This window comes from Ovis canadensis, chromosome 19 (assembly GCF_042477335.2).
Source record: "Ovis canadensis isolate MfBH-ARS-UI-01 breed Bighorn chromosome 19, ARS-UI_OviCan_v2, whole genome shotgun sequence".
NCBI classification, from domain to species: Eukaryota; Metazoa; Chordata; class Mammalia; order Artiodactyla; family Bovidae; genus Ovis; species Ovis canadensis.
This window is the reverse complement of record NC_091263.1, coordinates 74,862,462-74,882,910: the sequence shown is the minus strand read 5'-3', so window position 1 is coordinate 74,882,910 and position 20,449 is coordinate 74,862,462. Positions and strand designations below refer to the sequence as shown.

At 59.3% G+C, this 20,449-nt stretch overlaps 1 protein-coding gene across 2 annotated transcripts in view; it reads left to right on the top strand.

Moving 5' to 3' along the window:
* Positions 1-20,449, top strand: part of CHCHD6 (coiled-coil-helix-coiled-coil-helix domain containing 6) — a 108,526-nt gene that overhangs the window by 14,180 nt on the left and 73,897 nt on the right. For both annotated transcript variants that reach the window (XM_069562270.1, XM_069562271.1), the window contains exons 2-4: positions 2,512-2,620; positions 5,668-5,740; positions 7,183-7,327. In XM_069562270.1, coding sequence (XP_069418371.1) covers positions 2,512-2,620; positions 5,668-5,740; positions 7,183-7,327 — 327 coding nt within the window. The remainder of the gene's footprint in view (positions 1-2,511; positions 2,621-5,667; positions 5,741-7,182; positions 7,328-20,449) is intronic.

Below are 20,449 nucleotides of genomic sequence, written 5' to 3'. Positions count from 1 at the left end.
TACTGGGCGCTCAGCAGAGTGGCTCAGCACTCTCAGGGGCTGTCACTCGGGCCTCTCCCCTCGCGGGCCGCTTCGCTGTTTCACGACCCTCTGGCCTGCCTCACTGCCTCCGTGGAGGGAAGCCTTGATGGTCCGGTGGTCATGGGGGACCAGGGTGGATGAATCAGGCTCTGCTGGACTTTCTGCTGTGAGTGTGGTCCTGGGGGCACTGGGAGGGGCTGAGAACTGGCCCCTGCCCGCGGGGTATTTGCAGACCTTTGGACGAGGCCGGTAGGATGTGAGGCACTTGCCCAGAGTGCACCCATGGCAGCAAGTAATGGAGCCGGCAGAGGGGCTGGGAACCCCCAGGGAGTCAGGCTTGGGAGGCCAGTGGGGTTGCATTACAGAGCTTCCAGAGGACTGGGGAAGCAGACAGACTCCTGGGGGCGCAGGAAGGACCTTGTGCGCACCAGGGCCCAGGGGAAGGAGCAGCGTCCCCACAAGAGGCTGATCCGGACTTGCTGTGAGTGTCTCCTGCGGAGGCGTGGGGTCGACAGAGGCCTGCCGTGGAGTCGGGGCCCCTGCATACACTGGGTGCAGGTCCTGTGAAGGAGGCCGCCATCACTGCCCTCGCCCCTGCCAGGGTTTGTCCTCAGGCCAAACAACAGAGAGGGAACAGCCCCGCCCATCAACAGAAAACTGGATTAAAGGTTTACTGAGCGTGGCCCTGCCCATCAGAACAAGAGCCAGATCAGATTCCCCAATGGGAATCAGTCGACTCTCCCAATGGGAAGCTTCTACAAGCCTCTTTTCCATCAGAAGGCAGACAGAATGAAAACCACCATCACAGAAAACTAACCAAACTGATCACATGGACCACAGCCTTGTCTAACTCAGTGAAACTATGAGCCGTGCTGTGCGGGGCCACCCAAGACGGACAGGCCGTGGGGGGGAGAGTTCTGACCAAACGTCCACTGGAGAAGGGAATGGCAAACCACTGCAGCGTTCCTGCCTTGAAAACCCCTGAACAGCATGAAAAGGCAAAAAGGTAGGGCACTGAAAGATGAACTCCCCAGGCCGGTAGGTGCCCAGTATGCTACGGAGAAGAGTGGAGAAGTAGCTCCAGAAAGAATGAAGAGACGGAGCCAAAGCAAAAACAACGGCCAGCTGTGGGTGTGACTGGTGATGGAAGTGAAGTCCGATGCTGTGAAGAGCAATGTTGCATAGGAGCCTGGAATGTCAGGCCCATAAACCAGGTAAATTGCAAGTGGTTAAAGAAACGGCAAGAGTGAGTTTTGACACTTTAGGGATCAGTGAATGACAATGGACCAGAATGGGCTAATTTACCTCAGATGGCTGTCATATCTGCTACTGTGGGCAAGAGCCCCTTAGAAGCAATGGAGTAGTCCTCATAGTCAGCAAGAGAGTCCGGAATGCAGTACCTGGATGCAGTCTCAAAAATGACAGAATGTTCGTTTCCAGGGAAAACCATTCAATATCACGGTAATCCAAGTCTATGACCCGACCCGTAATGCTGAAGAAGCTGAAGTTGAATGGTTCTATGATGACCTACAAGACCTTCTAGAACTAACACCAAAAAAGATGTCCTTTTCATTATAGGGGACGGGAATGCAAAAGTAGGAAGTCAAGAAACACCTGGAGTAACAGGCAAATTTGGCCTTGAAGTACAGAATGAAGCAGGGCAAAGGCTAATAGAGTTTTGCCAAGAGAACGCACTGGTCATAGCAAACACCCTCTTCCAACAACATGAGTAGACTCTACATGTGGTCATTACCAGATGGTCAGACTCTACAGATGGCCACCACTGAAATCAGATCGAGTGTATTCTTTGCAGCTGAGCATGGAGAAGCTCAATACCGCCAGCATAACCAGGCCGGGAGCTGACTGTGGCTCAGCCCATGAACTCCTTATTGCCAAATTCAGACTTCAGTTGAAGAAAGTAGGGAAAACCACTAGACCATTCAGCTATGACCCAAATCAGTGGAGTGGGAGCTGCTGCTGCTGCTGCGTCGCTTCAGTCGCGTCCGACTCTCTGTGACCCCACAGACGGCAGCCCACCAGGCTCCCCTGTCCCTGGGATTCTCCAGGCGAGAGTGCTGGAGAAGGGCACCATTGCCCTCTCTGTGGAGTGGGAGAGAAGGTCCTTAGCTTGGTGCTGTCCGTGCCAGGACCCTGGGTGCCCCCAGGGAAGGGGGGGAGGGGCAGGGGCAGAGATGTGCACCTGTTCGGAGTGGGGCGCGGGCGTCAGGGCAGGGGCAAGCGGGGAGCTCAGGGTGCCCTGAGTGTGGGGCCAGTGGGTGCAGCCGGGAAGCCAGCCCGAGGAGCCCAGACCTGGGGTGGCATTTGCTGGTGGGTGCCGGGCCCGCACGAGTGGTTCTGCGTGGAATTCAGTGTATTATGGGAGTTGGTCTTGAGGAAGTGTTCTGCTCAGAAATTCGGGGTGTGGGTGAGGGGCGTCTTCACTTCCCCAGGCTTCTGTAATCTAACCGTTCCCCTCAATCCTTACCACAGCTGTCTGAAAACGTGGTCAACCGCATGAAGGAGCCCGGCCAGCCGTCCAGAGTCGGGCCGCTGGCCCCTCCAGCTGCTGCCCTTGGCTCCTCCGGAGGCCGGGAGAAAGGTAGGCCAGGGTGGCGGGTCTGGGCGGGGGTTGGGTGGAGAGTTCCTCCTGGAGACAGTGCCCAGAGCCCTGGGTGGTGCCTGCGGGAAGCACCTCCCAGGAGCAAAGGACCGGCGCGGGGCGTGCTCCCGTCTAGGAACGGCAGTATCTGCAGAGCCTCCGTGACCAGCACCGAGTCTAGGGTAGAGTCCCCGCTGTGCCAGCCTCTCCGCACAGGAGGAGGCAGTGATGGGGTGGCCTTGGTGTCATCCTCGGAGCTCTGGGGTCCTGGCCCTGGGGTCCTGGGATGGTGGTGCTGGGCTCTGGGAGGGTCTGAGTGTGGGACCCCACAGGGTACAGTGTCCCGTGCCTGTGGGACACTGGCGCCCATCAGGGCCCAGCGGCACAGAGCAGAGGGCTCGTTACTTGGGGGCTCCGGGGAGCCGGTGCGGGAGCCCTGCAGGTGGCGGGCCGGGCTCAGGTGTGGCGCAGCTGCACCAGTCTCAAGACCACGCGTGGTTTCCTGTCTGGAGTGTGCGGCGCAGGGACGGGGCCTGGGCTGCTGGCCGGGCCTTGTGACACCCCATCCCCTGCACTGTTTGCCTTGGGGCTCCTGACACGCCTTAGGGACTCCCTGCCGGTCCAGTGGCTGGGACGCCGAGCTTCCACTGCACGGGATGTGGGTTCAGTCCCTAGTTGAGGAACTAAGATCTGGCAAGCCATGCTGTATGACCAAAAAGAAAATCACGTGGTTTTGGATTAACGGAGTGTTTTGATGTCTGATGGTGAGTGAGTGTTGGCTTTCGGAGGCTCGAGAACCGTCAGTGTGGATGGGCTGATCTTAGGGCTCTTTTTATTGTATATTGTAAGGTTCTTATTTATTTGGCTGCACCAGGTCTTGGCTGCAGCCCGTGAGATCTTCCTTGGGTCGTGTGGGATCTTTCCTTGCTGTGCATGGCCTCTATGCTTGCGGTGCGCAGGCCCAGTAGTCGTGGCATCTGGCATCTTAGTTCCCCAACCGGAAATTGAACCTGTGTTCCCTGCATTGCAAGGCAGATTCTTAACCCCTGCACTGCCTGGGGAGTCCCTGCTTTTACTTTCAAAAGCAGTGTTTACTTTTACTTTACTGATAAAGTTAAATGAAGTTAAAATTAAACTTCTTTAATTTTCCTTTTTAATTTATATAAATTTATAATTTATAAATTTTTTATAATTTTTAAAATAAATTTTCTTACTTTAATTTTTCTAAATAGAAAAAGAAGTTAAAATTAAACCCTTAAGTCACACCACACCCCAAGTGCATGTCAGGAAGTCAGAGATCAAAATATAATGAAGAAACTTTAAATAAAGAAGGGTGGGGAATGTGACCGTAAAATTAGAGACAGTTTAGAGACGACGACTGAATGAGCCGCAGACTGGGGAAGTATGAGCCGCGTTCACCCGCCAAGGGCCGCGGAGCCCTCCGACGGCCGCGGGGAAACGTGCGCAGATGGTCGCATCCGTGCTGAGGCCCAGCCCCTCGGGCAGTCGGCTCACTCATGCCGACCCCCGCGGCAGGGCCGGCAGGGTGCCAGGGAGCGAGGCCGTGGGGGGCTGGCCACCGGCTCTGCAGCGGGGACGCACATTACTTTTGTAGCCGTGAGAAAGGAAAACTACGTGGAAAGCAAAAGCGTGACCCGTCTTATGTCAGGAGCGCTGTGGGAAGCCAGGCGCTAAGTCCGGGGAGCCTCCGTCAGGCCCACACCGGGCAGCGGCGCCTCCTGCACGCTCCTGGCGAGGCCCTCCAGTGCGCCTGCCTGGCCTTCTGGAGAGGGGTGTGCCCAGCGAGGCCCGGGGCCTGCCCGAGCCCCCAGCCTCTGCGGTTGGCAGCTGTGAAGGGCCTGGGAGCGGCACCCCCCACCTTCCTCCCAAAGCCTGGCTCTCCTGCCGAGTCTCCTGCGGCCCACCTGGCCAAGCGTGGACGCCTGCGAGGGGGCGGAGACGCTGGCCAAGGTCTCCGCCGTGTGGGGGCACTGAAGCTGGGGCCGCGGGGGGACAGAGCCGCGCTGTCGCCGCGTGCTGGAGGAGGACAGTGAGCGGGTTTGCCTGGAGACCCCCGGGTTCTTGCTGCAGGAAGGAAGGCCTCCCATGACAGCCTGAAGCACCGTCACACTCGAGGTGACGCCGGTGGAAAGGTGCGCAGACTTCCTTCCCGGGGGCGCTGGCCACGCTCAGGTCAGAGCCCTGGAGAAGGGGCCCAGAAGACGCAGGCCGCACCCCCGCTGACCTCTCAGCGTGGAGACGGGGAGCTCCCCTCGGCTGGCTGGCCTCCTGGGAAGGGTGCCTGGGTTCCAGCAGCTGAGAGGTCGGAGGGGGGCGTCTGTCACTGCGCTCAGGCGTCCACCCTGCCCAGCGACCCTGCCATCCTGTCTGTGCAGGGTGCAGGCCAGGGGCCTTCAGGGCACCACCCTCCTGACAGCAGGGCAAGGCCGTGTTCTGTGTTGGCCCAGGGCACGTCCACCCAGGGGCATCCCCCAGGGCCTCTCCTGGGTGACCACCGTGACCACATCCATCCACAGGCTCCCTCCCGGGCCCCCTTCAGGGTGACCACCGTGACCATGTCCATCCGGGGGCGTCCTCTCGGGCCCTCCCCTGGGTGACCACCGTTACCATGTCCATCCACGGGCCCCCTCCTGGGCCCCCTTCAGGGTGACCACCAAGACCACGTCCATCCGGGGGTATCCTCTCGGGCCCTCTCCTGGTGACTACCACAATCACGTCCATCCCGGGTCATCCCCCCCGGGCCCTCCCCTGGGTGACCACCGTGACCACGTCCATCTCGGGGGCGCCTTCATGGGCCCCTCTGGGGTGACCGCCACGACTGTGTCCACCCAGGGGCATCCCCGCGAGCCCTCCCCTGGGTGACCACCGTGACCACGTCCATCTCGGGGGCGCCCTCCCGGGCCCTCTCCTGGCTGACCACCGTGACTGTGTCCACCCAGGGGTGTCCCCCCGGGCCCTCTCCGAGTGATGCTGAGCCTCCCTCTGTCCGTGGGTTGCTGCTGACTTTTTCTTGTCCACCCCTGCAGACTCGAAACCACCCAGGCCGGACTGCAGCAGTGGCCGGGGGCCTCCGCGGGTGCCGGTGGACCCCCTTGAGAGGTATGCTGAGGAGCCGCTTGCCCCGGGCCACGCCTTCCTCACCAGGTGCCGCCTCCTCGCCCAGAGGCCGGGGTCTGGTCCCTGACGCTGTCTTACGTCGGTGGGGTGCCCGGCCTGCGGTTTAGGTGCCGCTGGTCCTCGTGTGATGAGAGACTCCGGGTGGGGGAGGGCAGGGCTCTGTGGCCTTGCGGGTGTGTGCAGCCGTGTTTGGAGGGGCTCGCTCATGGCCTGGCTCCAGGTGTGGGTGCCTCCCCAGCGCGGGCCTTAGCCTGGCGAGCGCCCTGGCCTGGGCAGGGCTGGCAGGCAGCAGCGGAGGCCCTGGGCGCACCGTGTCTCCAGGCCTCAGGGTCCCCGGGGCTGGTGTGGGGTCCTTGCAGTGTGCCTCAGCGAGCCCTCAGCTGGTACTGAGGGGCTCATCTGCAGCCGTGAGGCTGTGCCTCTAATGGACGCAGGCAGCTACCCTCGGGGGGCGGGGGGCCCGGGTCATCCCTGCTGGGCGGTCCCCTCTTCAGGTCAGCACAGCCACATCCATCCTGTGATCTCAGAAGGACCCACCTTCTGATAGTGTGCAGTCCCTAATCCCCAGAGGCCTCCAAGCAATTGACCAGAATTAAAAAAAAAATTCTTTTAAGCATTTTAAAAAATGTTCAAGTAACATTTGCTAATGGAAGACTTAGGATACGCATGAAGTGAAAAAGCCACCCGTAGATTCATCAGCCCATGGTAACGTTTTGGACTATCTCCTTCAAATGTCTTTTTTCCTCTAGTTTAGACTTAAGTTTTTCAAAGCTGTGTAAAATTTTGTTGCCTTGCTGTTTTTACCCAGCCTTCTAATTATCTTGCATCTGCCATACCTGCCTTGGGAGTGTTGTTACTGCTGAAGGCACCGCATCTGGTCCTCGGTCTTGGGGCCGTAATGCGGCAGAGAGTGGCTTTCAAGGCCTCATGCCCGCCATGCCCCCCGGGCCGACTTGCTGCAGCCTTTTTCACTCTGAGTTGTTTACCCCCCGATAAAGAGCACTTCTAAGACCTTCTCCGCTGCTTTTTTCTTTCTCTCGGAGGATTTTACTAGGGAGACTAGAAACAGGTCCAAGGGGAGGGACGCGTTCAGGATGGAGAGCTGAACACTGAGAACCAAGGCTGCTGCTCCTGACCCTGCAGCCCTGGGGCGAGGTGGGGAGGTGGGCTGTCCCCTGCCCGTCTCCAAAGGGGCCTCGGGTGGTGGGGTTGGACCCCTGCCCTGCGGATCTCTCATCGGGCACTGGGTCTCTGGGTCCTCAGCTGGCTGAGGACGCGTGGCAGTGTCCCCCCAGCCCCCGGGGACCGTCACTGGTGCCTGACCCTCCCTGGCGGCCGTGGCGTCCCGTCAGCCCTCACGTGCCTGCCCCAGCAGCTGCGTGAGCTGCGCCTGCATCTGCGTCTCCATCTCTCCTCTGGCCCAGGTGTGACTGGGAGCAGGCTGTGCTCCAGGACGAGCTGGTCCGTGTGGCCACAGCAGACAGGCAGGCAGCTGTGAAGCCCCGGAGCGTGACGCTGCGGCGCGGGGAGGGCGGTGTGGACCAGGAGCAGCAGCGGTTGGCCCAGCGGGTGAGTGCGGGTCCCCAGGCGGCCCTCCGGGCTCCGTTGGTCCAGGGAGCAGAGGTAGAGCCCTGGACCCGCATCGGTCTGAGGCCGCGGCTTCTCCTCTGTGGGGAGGGTGTCTTTCTAGGGACTGGGAGCCGGGGTTCCATAGCTGGGGCTTTGTCACAGTGGAGGCAGGCGGGGGCGGGGCAGCCCAACAGCCAGGTGGGAAGGGGCTGGCCAGGACACACAGGGTTCGTCGGTTTGGATGGAGCAGAAACGTTGACCCCAGGGATGGAGACCTGGTGAGCACTGCAGCCTGCCGCTGTGGGCTCGCACCTGGGCTGTGGGCATCACAGCACGAGGGGTTCACAGCTTCCCTCCTGCACTGGCCCCAGGCGTCCCCAGAGGAGACCCCTACAGGGGAGGGGCCCCCCGCCTCCAGCGTAGGCGTGGGTTTCTTTCCATGCAGGGGAGCTTTAGAGTGAAGACTCCCCTGGACGTCTGGGTGGCGCCCTTCTCCGCGGGCGCCCCGACTCCTGTGAGGCCCCGTTCCCCACTGGTCACAGTCCGCTTCCCAGCGCAGCTGGAGGCCCCCCTCCCTGTGGGAGCTTACTGCTTCCTGTTGCGTGTCCCTAGGTGGGATTCCGGTGGCTGCTTTCCCTGCTCCGGTCCAGACGGTCTGGGTGCAGGGCCCAGGGTAGCCAGTCATGCCCGACCGGGGATGTGCAGTGCTGGGGCGTGGGGGCCGGCCTGGGGCTTCCACAGCATCAGGGGCGCCGAACAGGGGAAGCGCCTCTGGGAGGCTGTGTGGCTGCCGCCTCCCGCACCTCCGGGTGCCTGGGCTTCGGCTGGAGGTCAGGCAGTGGCTTGGCCTGAGCAGATGCAGAGAGGCGCCGTCAGAGCCCCGGCGGAGCTCCCGCGGAGGGGAGCGAGGCCGCAGCACGTGCAGGTGGCCCTGTGTTCGCAGCTGCTCCAGTGGAGGTGGTGCCAGAGTGAGTGCTAAGGGTTTAGGTAGGAGGGGAAGGGTGGGAGCAGAATCTGAGCTGGGCAGAGGGCCTTCTTTCCTTCCCGGGGTCCTTGCAGGGGGGACGGGGAGCCTGGGTCCTGGCTGGGCCCTTCTCCTCCCTGCCTCCTGGCCCCGAGGGCCTCGGCTGGAGCGTCCCTGTCCAGGGTGCTGAGTGTCGAGGGCATCCAGCGTGCTCGTTGCTCTGGCTTCTGCAGCGTGGCTGTTTAGTCCTTTTCTGCATGAGAGAATGGTTGAGCTCGTTATTGGGGAAAGTTCACAAAGCTAATGACAAGGAGAGGGAATCATGTCTGTAACCTGCTTCTGAGGGCCTGGTTGCGCGCAGGGCCACCGCAGTGAGCTGCTGCGCGTGGATGCGTGGTCCCCCCGCGTGCGTGTTCCCGACCCCACCTTCATGTACCCGAAGCGCAGCGAGGTGGAACAAATGGGAACGTTGGGGTTGGGAGCAGAGCGAGGCTTATTGCAGGGAGGGCAGAGCACGGGGCAGTGGCTCAGCTTCTCCCCACCCGCAGCTCCTGGGAGGGTTTCAGGAGAGCATTTTCAAAGGCCAGGTTGGGTGGGGGTGGGTGGGGAGTCGCAGAGTCTTTGATCAGCTGGTGTACAGTTCTTTGACTGACTGATGGTGAGGTCACAGGCAGAGCCACGAGGGGTGAACATCCCCAGTCTTTCGGGCTCCTGGGTGGTGCTTTCAGCATCTCTAAGCAGCTCAGGATTGTGGTTGGAGCTGTTATCTGCATACCTCTGAGAGGAGCTCCCACAGAGCAGGGGTGGGGGGAGCCTGCCCCCGAAGGCACGTCCTCTGCCTGGGCGGGGTCCCGCTGGGCCGGAGCGGGGGCGCGGGTGCTGAGCTCCGTCCCTGCTCTGGCTCCCGCCTCTGCTGGCTCTGTTCCGGGGCCCACACTTGAGGGCCGGGCGTCCTCTGGATGAGCCTTGCGGGGTCTCCAGGACTGCGGGGCGGAGAACTGAAGCTTGCGCTGGTGTCCGGCAGCTGGTGTTGGAGGCTGTGGCCAGCCTGTGTCCGGGAGCCAGACTGCTGGGACGAGCCCTACACCCTGGCTGTCCTCCTTGATCGCCACTTGGCTCTTGTAGGCCCTTCTCTTCGGGGGCGGTGGTCGTGCCCGGGAGGCCCCTGGGTCATCTGTGAAGTCTTGAGATCATGCACAGAACGGGCTTGGGTGCTTGGCTCCTCGGGCTGACAGAATGTTTCCCTCGTGTCAGCTCAGGGGGTGGTGAGGGGGTGGGTACACACTCGAATTCTGCCTCCTTGCGGCCCAACCCAGAGACCCCCTCATGCCTCACGACGCTTGCTGCTTTGCGGGTCTGGAGAGGGGTTTCCGTCCTAGAGAGTTCGCGGCAGAGTTCGGCCCAGACGGGTCCATGGTTCCTGCCGGTGCCCTGCCTGTGCTCGAGGGGCCAGGAATCTGGGCGCCCTGCCTGCGCGGGTCTGGGAAGGTGGGGAGAACCCGGCCACCCTCCTGCTTCTCACCCCCTCACCACGGTGGGCGGCGGCTGTGGGTGTTGCCACACCAGCGTCCGGTGCCTTGGGAGCCGGGCTGTGTCCCACAGCCTCTCTTGTCCCCGTGTGCTGGGCCCACGAGGGGGCAGTCCTGGACCTCGATGGCCAGGGGGGCGGCTGTGGGAGCTGCAGGCGGGGGATGGGGCCTCGGGAGGCTGCGCCTGCAGAGCGAGGCCTCTGCCTGTGTCCTCCCCGGGGGGCGGGTCTGTCCAGCGCGACGGGCACCACCTGCCCTCCAGCCCCCTCTACCCAGCCGCCTGGGCGGGGGGCCTCTCTCTCCCACGTTCTCTCTAGGAGGCTCCTGGGCCGGGGGCCTCCCTCTCCCACGTTCTCTCCAGGAGGCTCCTGGGCGGGGGCCTCTCTCTCCCACGTTCTCTCCAGGAGGCTCTGGCAGCCATCGAGCAGCAGCGGCGGGACCGTGTGGGACGCTCCTGTCCCCAGCCACTTACCCCTAGAGCAGGAGAGTCACAGCCCTCCAGGCTGGCGAGGAGCCTGCAGCCCCTCCCGGGGGGTCTTCCCTGCTGGCAGCTGGGTGCGGATGAGGTGGCCCTTCCCTTGGCAAGCGCCTCCGCCAGCCTGGCACCATGGGTGGCATCTCCTTGGCTTTGCTGTGGTGGACGGGTGGACGCTTGGGTGTTGGCCACCCCAGGGTTTTCCAAGGCCCAGAGAAGTCCGCCAGTGTCGGTGACAAGACCTTCCTGGAGTGACTGGCTGTCAGGTGTCAGGAGCGTCCAGTTGGCCTCTGAACCGGACTTCCCTGCTGAGGGTACGGGCGCTTTGCTGCCTGCTTACCAAGGCTGACGAGGCAGGGTCTGCAGATGGGTACCCAGAGGGCGCGGCCCCTGCTCAGCTGTGGAGCGCCTCCAGCTCACGGGCCGCCGGTTGGGTCCTGGGTAAACGCCACAGAGCTCAGGCGCCTTGGCCTGGCCTTCTTCTCCCGAATGGAGACCAGCAACTCCTGCTGCTCCCCCTCCTCCCCTCCCTCTCTGGCAGACGGGCACCTTGCCCATAGCCTTCCCATTTCCCGTGCCACCTTCCCTGTGAGTGGGGAGTCAGGCTGCAGGCTTGGTTCTCTCCGCTGGGGGCCGTGGCTCTCCAGCGTGCACCTGAGCCCAGCCACTCCAGACCTGGGGCATCGAGAGACTCGGTTGAGCAGCTGGGCCCTCCGCAGGGGCACCTTCCCTGGGCTGAGAGTTCCCAGCGGCCCCGGGCTTCAGTCTCCGTTTTCAGGTGGATGGAGACAGGCATTGGTGCCCCCCGTACTAGAGGCGCGCTGCCTCCTCCAGGCTCGGGGTCAGGCCCGCTCCATGTCCCCTTTAGCCCCTGCACCCGTGCTCAGCCGTGGTGGGCACTCAGACCCCATGCCCACTGGACCGGGACACCTAGCAGCCCTGTCTGGGCTGAGCTGCTTTCTAGGAGCTGGTGCTGGCAGAGGAGGGAGCGGGGCGAGAGGCCAGCCTGTCCAGGAACGTTCTTACTGGCAGCTCCTCTGCACAGCGAGCTGCTCTGAGCGGCCAGCTGCCAGGTAGAAGCCTGCGCTGACCCCGACTGCAGTCGGGGGCATTGCTTGCCCCTGCCTCACTGCTCCTGGGCCCAGGTTTCCCCCGGGACTGCCTCCCTCCTCATAAATTTGGTCTTCGGCCACCGCAGCGGACTGAAGGGCTAAAGGACTAAAGAACTACTAACGGGCCTCTCGGTGAAGGTGGAAGAGGAGAGTGAAAAGCTGACTTAAAACTCAGCACTCAAAAAAACTAAGATCGTGGCATCTGGTCCCACCACCTCATGGCAAATAGATGGGGAAACAGTGGAAACAGTGTCAGACTTTATTTTTTGGGCTCCAAAATCACTGCAGATGGTGACTGCAACCATGAAATTAAACGACGCTTACTCCTTGGAAGAAAAGCTATGACCAACCTAGGCAGCATATTAAAAAGCAGAGTCATTACTTTGTCAACAAAGGTCCATCTAGTCAAGGCTATGGTTTTTCCAGTGGTCATGTATGGATGTGAGAGTTGGACTATAAAGAAAGCTGAGCACCGAAGAATTGATACTTTTGAACTGTGGTGTTGGAGAAGACTCTTGAGAGCCCCTTGGACTTCAAGGAGATCCAACCAGTCCACGCTAAAGGAAATCAGTCCTGAATGTTTATTGGAAGGACAGATGCTGAAGCTGAAACTCCAATCCTTTGGCCACCTGATGCGAAGAGCTGATTCATTTGAAAAGACTCTGATGCTGGGAAAGATTGAAGGTGGGAGGAGAAGGGGGCCACAGAGGATGAGATGGTTGGATGGCATCACCGACTCGATGGACATGAGTTTGAGTGAACTCCAGGAGTTGGTGATGGACTGGGAGGCCTGGTGTGCTGCAGTCCAAGGGGTCACAAAGAGTCAGACATGACTGAGCGACTGAGCTGAAGCTAAACTGAAGGCAGGCAGCTTGCAGACTGTCTCCTGGAAGGGCCCTGGGTAAGGAGCTCCCAGTGGACGGGGGAGTGGCCACCAGGAGGAGGCGGGGCTGCAGCCTGACCCTGTGTCTGAGGGGTGCTTGTCTTCTGGTGTCTGGGGAGGGAGTCTGGAGAGAAAGGAGCTTTGGGAGGCGGAGAGTGATGCTCTTGGAACCGGGGTGAGCGCGGGGTGGACATCAGGCTCAGAGGGACCAGCGGACATCCAGGAGGGGAGGGTACGGGAGACTCCAGTCCCGTTCAGTCCACTCCGGCTGGTGCGTGGTGGAAGGACCTGGCAGGAGGCGCTGTGCAGTATTGGACCGTGCAGAGCTGGTTTCCAGCCCGCCTGGCGCAGCCTGGCCCCCTGGGGGCATGGGGCCAGTGAGGGGCAGGCCTGTCCGAGGACCTGAGCCACCGCCCGTGTCTGGAAGCCCCTGGCGTGTGTCCTGGCTCTGGGCTGGCTGTGCTGGCTGGGGTCATCTCTGGGGCTGGGCCTCACATGTGGCCTTAGGAAGTGTCTTACATGTTCCTTGAAATCTTGTAGTTTCACCAGGCTCCCCAGGGACTCTGCAGTGTATCTGTATTTGAGTCACTGTAGCTCTCTTTTTGGCAGCCTGATTATTTAGGCCTGACAGGTAGGCACAACTGTCTCATTAAATGCAGATATATTTGTATGACTTGGGGGAAAAAATGGAGCATTCCATTAGTCTAAGAAAAGAGAAGCAGGCGTTCCTTTTGCTTGTAAACTCGGTGTGGGAGAGTTTGCTCTCATGACACGTGTGAGGTGTGCAGGCCGCACCCTGGGGCTTGTGCTGTGCCCTGCTGCAGGCTCCCCGGCCAGCTCCTCCTGACTCCGGTCCAGGGCTGGGTGCCCCGCCCGTGGGGCAGGGACGCGCGCGGCCCTGCTCTGCAAGGCTCCAGGGGTCACCACCCAGAGCCCTGCGGTGGGCCGGGCCCCAGGTGACTCCCCGGTGTGGCCAGGGTCCTCAGCCTCCGCGAGCTGCTCTGTGGGCTGGAGTCCCGGGCAGGGGCACGGGGCTGAAGGCTCGGGGCTGCTTCTGTGAGACACTCCTGCTCTTGGGGCGGGTGCGCACCCCCAGCACACGCCTTGCTTGCCTGCAGCAGCCCCGCCGGGGGCCCCGAGTGCTGGGGGCCGGCCGGCTGGCATCCTGGCACAGGTGCGGGCACCTGCTCTTTACCCACTCCTCGGGGCGCCTTGGCGCAGGTGGGGGCCCCTGGGCCTTGAGTTGCACCCAGTTCCTTCGGGTCACAGCGCTTTTGTGAACCCAGGGCCCTCGGCTCTGTTAGGCCCGCACCGGCTGCGCGGCCCCGAGGCTGCGGCTGTGGGAGCACACGGGTTTGCCGCCCTGTCCCCGCTGGCCCTGCGGTCTATGTGTTACACAGTGGGGAGCGCACGGCAGCCCCCGGAGAATGGGCAGGCGGTGGGTGTCGGGAGGAGGAAAGCAGGGGCGGGAGGGCGGGGGTCCGGGGCGCTGCTCCGCCCTCTGAGGTGGGAGTTGTGTGCGCACATGACCCGTTATCGCCATGCCTTTCCCGCATTTGTGTTCTGCAGCCGACACCTCGGTCACCTCCGCACAGTCACAGGGTATTCCTCCCCCCCGGGGCCGTGGCTGTGCTGGAAAGTGGAGCGGTGGCCTGTGAGCTGGGCGGGGGAAGTGAAGGAGCCAGCAGGCAGCTTTCCGGTGGGAGGATGGGGGCGCTGCTGCCCCAGGGTGGCGGAGAGCAGACGGCAGGGGCAGGCGGGGCCGGGGCAGGGGCAGGAGCGGGGCGTGCAGCAGGCGCCCACTAGGTGCGGCCTCCTCCCATCCACCTCCTGGGTTCAGCTGATCACAGCCCCATGTTGACCTGGGCCTGGAGACCTCGCGTGTCCTGTCGGGAGGCCGGACGGCATCCCATGGGTGTGGGTTACGCCCCCGTGTGCCTGCACACTGGCCAGTGGTCACGTGCCTCTACCCGTTCCTCCTGTTTATTCCCTCTTGGGTAAGAATCCTTAAAAAAATCAGACAGTACTTACGATTTCCTCCGTTAAATGGCAGTTGTACTTGGGCACACTGCCTGCAGAAAGAAAGGCTGTGCCCCGTCTGGAGATGGTCGGGGATAGAGACCGTGGGGGTGAGGAGGAGCCGGGCTCCTTTGGGAAGACTCCTGACTCTGGGGGCCTGACAGACCAGGGCCGCGGTGTTCCCGACATGCAGACCCCGTCACCACCCTCGCCCATGGCCTGGAGGGGCATCTCCAGGACCAGGTGGGAAGCGTGGGGCTCACCAAACACAGGGCGCCCTGCAGGGACTCCACACGGTGGCACAGGCCAGAAACCTGAGCCTCTTCCGAGGGGCTTAGGGGACAGCTGCCCAGGAGGACTGGGCTCCCAGAGCGCACACGGCCCCCACGCTGCCTGCTCCGCGGGTGCCGAGCTGGGCGTGGGGGCTTATGGGAACCTTTACATGTTGGCAAGTGTCCGACTCACAAGAGGAGGAAGAGTGGGAGGAGAAAGAAAGTGTGGCGTCCACAGACCCAGCCAGAGCTGTACGCCGACCTCCAAGCTGGCTTGGGTGGGCCCCCCGTCAGGCCTTTCGGGGGCCGCAGGCTGTTGGCAGGGTTCTGAGCTGGAGCTCAGGACGAGCTGGCCTCTTCTGCAAGCCCTGTGTGGCTCTGTTGTGACCTTAAGTTTGTCGTCTGTAAAACAGGCTGCCCGCAGCTGCTGCTTCATGTCTGTTGGGAACTTTAAAATCTTGATTAAAAGGCACAGCTAAAGAGAGGGGACCCTGGGTGAGTTGGCAGGTCTTCCTGTGGCCGTCAGTGCCCGTCAGCAGCTGCCACCCCATGTCCCCTCCAGCCAGCAGCTGCCTGCTATTTTTAGCAGCTCTGTACCTCTGTTAGCCATAGCCCACCTCCCAGACCCCTGTCTGTGTGTTTAATTATGTAAATGGCATCACAAATCACAGCGGTGTTGAACTCCATCTCATGTCTCAGAGCAAGTCAGAGCATGTTCCACTGTGTCTTGTTGACCGGCCGTCCAGCCTGGCTGCAGGCTCAGAGCAGGGCGAGGCGTCCCTCTGGGGAAGCGAGCTGGGGAGAGGGCGGTGTGTGGGGAGGGCCTTTCCGGGGGGCCTCGTGGGGTCGCTCCAAGCAGTGCCTTTCCTCCCAGCTGGAGGTGAGCTCTTGTCTCTGTTACGCCAGTTCACGGCTGACTCGTCCTTGGCTCCGCTGCTCCAGCCACTGTGTGCGGTGGCGCCCGGGCGGGGAGGTGGCCGTCTGCAGAGGCCCCAGTAGGAGGCTGTGCTGACCCCGCTCAGGCCGAGGCCGGGTGCCCGCTCCCAGCGTGTCCACCCTCTGCCTGGCTGCATCACCGGAGCTGAGTTCAGGGAGGGCTGAGGTCCGTTCCTGGCTCCGGGGTGGCCTCAGGCACTCTGGAGGTTCCTGCTCTTCCTCTGGGCTCTGCAGTGGCTTTGCTCCTCCACGCCCTGGCCCAGCCCTGCTGCTGAGTTCCCGCATCCAGCTTCTCCCTGGCCTGTGGCTCTGATTCCGGCCGCTCCCGGCAACCATTCCTTTGAGGCCACGTGATGGGGTCATCTCCTTGGGGTCGTCTTCCTACACTCCTGTGTTGACCGCCGTGTGACCGCTGGTCCCGTCAGGTCCTTGCAGGTACTGTTCTCTCATCCACGTCTTCGAGGACTTCGTCTCCTGAGAACGAGAGCATTCTCCTCCCCAACGATGGCGAGCTGACCGTGCCCTGCGTCTGACGTGGAGGCTGGGCGCGTCCTTGAGGGCTGGCTACCGAGCATCTCAGGCTGGGTCATGGGGCCTGCCCTGCGGGCGCGTGTGCCTCCTGCTGTCCCCCCATCTGTGGGACGGCCGCCGGCGCCGGGCGTCTTCTCATGCCACTGGTGGTGCCGAGGGGTCCAGGCCCGGGGTTTTCTAGCATGTCCCTGGATCTGGTGCTCGTGCTCATCCCTCACGACTAGGGTCAGGTCAGAGCTGGCATCCCTCTTGCTGTGACCTCAGGGGCACACGCTGCCACCTTGTCTCTGGGGGGGTGAGTGTGGCTTGTTTACTTGGGTGAGCTGAGGTGGGCCAGACTTCTCTGTCTTACAGCTCCTTCCCCCTCGCAGAAGGGTCAGAAATCTGGGGTCTTGCTCTGGTACTGTGCGGTGTAGAAGTCTGCGTCGTGCTTTGGGGGTTGTGGTGTGCTGTTTCCAGCCTTCTAGCCGGGGCTTTTCTATTCTATTCATAACACTTCACATTCCAAACTCGTCCTTTTGCTGGGGTACAGCATCTGTCTCACAAGCTTCGCCGTCGGCCACTCTAAGTGCAGCCTTCAGCGCCATGGAGGTGGCCCCAGTGCTGCACGGCCCTCACCACCACACCGCTGCAGCACTTGTCACCTTTTCACACAGAAACGCTGTCCCCGAGACCAAGCGCTCCCAGCCTCTCCCAGCCCTGGCAGCCCCTGTTCACAGGGTGTCTATGAACCCGACTGCCCCGGGGACCGTGTGTGAGAGGAGTCACACAGACAGGACTTCCTCTTTCCTGAGTGTCTCGCCTCACTGGGCACGATGTCCTGAAGGGCCATCCGTGTCCAGGCAGGTGTCAGAGCCTCCTCCCCTTTAAAGGCAGAATCGCAGCCCTTGCGTGTGCAGACCCCGCTTCGTTTGTTCATCCACCTGGCACAGACGTCTGGTCGCCGCCACCTTTTGGCCGTTGTGAGTATTGCTGCTGTGAACATGGGTGCAGACGTCTCTCCCAGACTCTGCTCCGGGCCTCTTGCTGTATGTGCCCAGTGGGGGAACTGCTAGATCGTGCGGGAATTTTATCTTTAATATTTTGAGCATGAAATTCTCATGCTGTATTCTATAGCTGGAATCAAGATTGCCGGGAGAAATATCAATAACCTCAGATATGCAGATGACACCACCCTTATGGCAGAAAGTGAAGAGGAGCTAAAAAGCCTCTTGATGAAAATGAAAGAGGAGAGTGAAAAAGTTGGCTTAAAGCTCAACATTCAGAAAACAAAGATCATGGCATCTGGTCCCATCACTTCATGGCAAATAGATGGGGAAACAGTAGGAACAGTGTCAGACTTTATTTTTTGGGGCTCCAAAATCACTGCAGATGGTGACTGCAGCCATGAAATTAAAACATGCTTACTCCTTGGAAGAAAAGTTATGGCCAATCTAGATAGCATATTCAAAAGCAGAGACATTACTTTGCCGACTAAGGTCCACCTAGTCAAGGCTATGGTTTTTCCTGTGGTCATGTATGGATGTGAGAGTTGGACTGTGAAGAAGGCTGAGCGCCGAAGAATTGATGCTTTTGAACTGTGGTGTTGGAGAAGACTCTTGAGAGTCCCTTGGACTGCAAGGAGATCCAACCAGTCCATCCTAAAGGAGATTAGCCCTCGGATTTCTTTGGAAGGAATGATGCTAAAGCTGAAGCTCCAGTACTTTGGCCACCTCATGTGAAGAGTTGATTCATTGGAGAAGACCCTGATGCTGGGAGGGATTGGGGGCAGGAGGAGAAAGGGACGACCCAGGATGAGATGGCTGGATGGCATCACCGACTCGATGGACGTGAGTCTGAGTGAACTCCGGGAGCTGGTGATGGACAGGGAGGCCTGGCGTGCTGCGATTTCATGGGGCCGCAGAGAGTGGGACACGCCTGAGCGGCTGGACTGGACCGATTCTGTAGCAGCCGCGCCATTGCACATTTTCACCAGCGTGTAGCAGGTCCCGGTGCCTCCGCTGCCTCTCCACCGTTCACCCTTCTCTGTTTCCACTTTGTTCTTTTGAATAGCCATCCTGCTTTTTGAGAGCGCCATTCGGGTGTGACACGGTGTTTCCCTGTGGGCTTGAGTTGCGTTTCTGTGATGAGATGTTGAGCGTCTTTTAATGCACTACTCAGACATTTATATGTCTTATTCAGAGGAATGTCTATTTAGATTCTTTGGCCCATTTTTAATGCTGTTTTTAAAAAATGATTGTGAGAGCTCCTTATATATTCTAGATGCAAGCTCCTGCTCATATATCATCTGCAGGCTATTTTCTGTTTGTTTGGTGGCCTCTGGCCAGTGCCCTTCAGTATACAGGTTTAATCTCGAAGCCCAGCTTGTTTCCCTTTGTTGCTCATGCCTTCAGTGTCGCATCTAATCTATTTCCAATTAGAAGATCATGAACATTTGTCCGTGTTTTCTTCTAAGAATTTCATGGTCTTGATCCTTGGTCCATTAAGAGTTAATTTTATGTATGGTGTGAGGTAGGGGTGACACTGGAGAAGGCAATGGCACGCCACTCCAGCACTCTCGCCTGGAAAATCCTATGGATGGAGGAGCCTGGTGGGCTGCAGTCCATGGGGTCGCTAAGAGTCGGATAGGACTGAGCAACTTCACTTTCGCTTCTCACTTTCATGCATTGGAGAAGGAAATGGCACCCCACTCCGGTGTTCTTGCCTGGAGAATCCCAGGGACGGGGGAGCCTGGTGGGCTGCCGTCTGTGGGGTCGCACAGAGTCGGACACGACTGGAGTGACTTAGCTTAGCAGGGGCAGCACTTCATCCTTTTGCACGTGGGCATCCAGCTACCCCAGTGCCATTTGTTGAAGGGACTGTTCTTTCTCCATTGGCTGGTTCTTCTCCCTTTTCCCAGCATCAGTTGGCCACACATATATGGGTTTATATGCCAGTATGCCAGCAAATTTGGAAAACTCAGCAGTGGCCACAGGACTGGAAAAGGTCAGTTTTCATTCCAATCCCAAAGAAAGGCAATGCCAAAGAATGCTCAAACTACCTCACAATTGCACTCATCTCACACACTAGCAAAGTAATGCTTAAAATTCACCAAGCTAGGCTTCAACAGGATGTAAACTGTGAACTTCCAGATGTTCAAGCTGTATTTAGAAAAGGCAGAAGAACCAGCAATCAAATTGCCAACATCCTCTGGATCATCAAAAAAGCACCAGAGTTCCAGAAAAACATCTGCTTCTGCTTTATTGATTATGCCAAAGCCTTTGACTGTGTGGATCACAACAAACTGTGGAAAATTCTGAAAGAGATGGGAATACCAGACCACCTGACCTGCCTCTTGAGAAACCTGTATGCAGGTCAGGAAGCAACAATTAGAACTGGACATGGAACAACAGACTGGTTCCAAATAGGAAAAGGAGTATGTCAAGGCTGTATATTGTCACCCTGCTTATTTAACTTCTATGCAGAGTACATCATGAGAAACGCTGGACTGGAAGAAGCACAAGCTGGAATCAAGATTGCCAGGAGAAATATCAATAACCTCACATATGCAGATGACAGCACCCTTATGGCAGAAAGTGAAGAGGAACTAAAGAGCCTCTTGATGAAAGTGAAAGAGGAGAGTGAAAAAGTTGGCTTAAAGCTCAACATTCACAAAACGAAGATCATGGCCTCTGGTCCCATCACTTCATGGGAAATAGATGGGGAAACAGTGGAAACAGTGTCAGACTTTATTTTTTGGGCTCCAAAATCACTGCAGATGGTGACTGCAGCCATGAAATTAAAAGACACTTACTCCTTGGAAGAAAAATTATGACCAACCTAGTTCAGTTCAGTTCAGTTCAGTTCAGTTCAGTTCAGTCGCTCAGTCGTGTCTGACTCTTTGTGACCTCATGAATCCCATCACGCCAGGCCTCCGTGTCCACCACCAACTCCCGGAGTTCACTCAGATTCACGTCTATCGAATTGGTGATGCCATTCAGCCATCTCGTCCTCTGTCAACCCCTTCTCCTGCCCCCAATCCCTCCCAGCATCAGAGTCTTTTCCAATGCGTCAACTCTTCACATGAGGTGGCCAAAGTACTGGAGCTTCAGCTTTAGCATCATTCCTTCCAAAGCAATCCCAGGGCTGATCTTTAGAATGGACTGGTTGGATCTCCTTGCAGTCCAAGGGACTCTCAAGAGTCTTCTCCAACACCACAGTTCAAAAGCATCAATTCTTCAGCACTCAGCCTTCTTCACAGTCCAGCTCTCACATCCATGCATGACCACAGGAAAAACCATAGCCTTGACTAGATGGAACTTAGTCAGCAAAGTAATGTCTCTGCTTTTGAATATACTATCTAAGTTGGTCATAACTTTTCTTCCAAGGAGTAAGCGTCTTTTAATTTCATGGCTGCAGTCA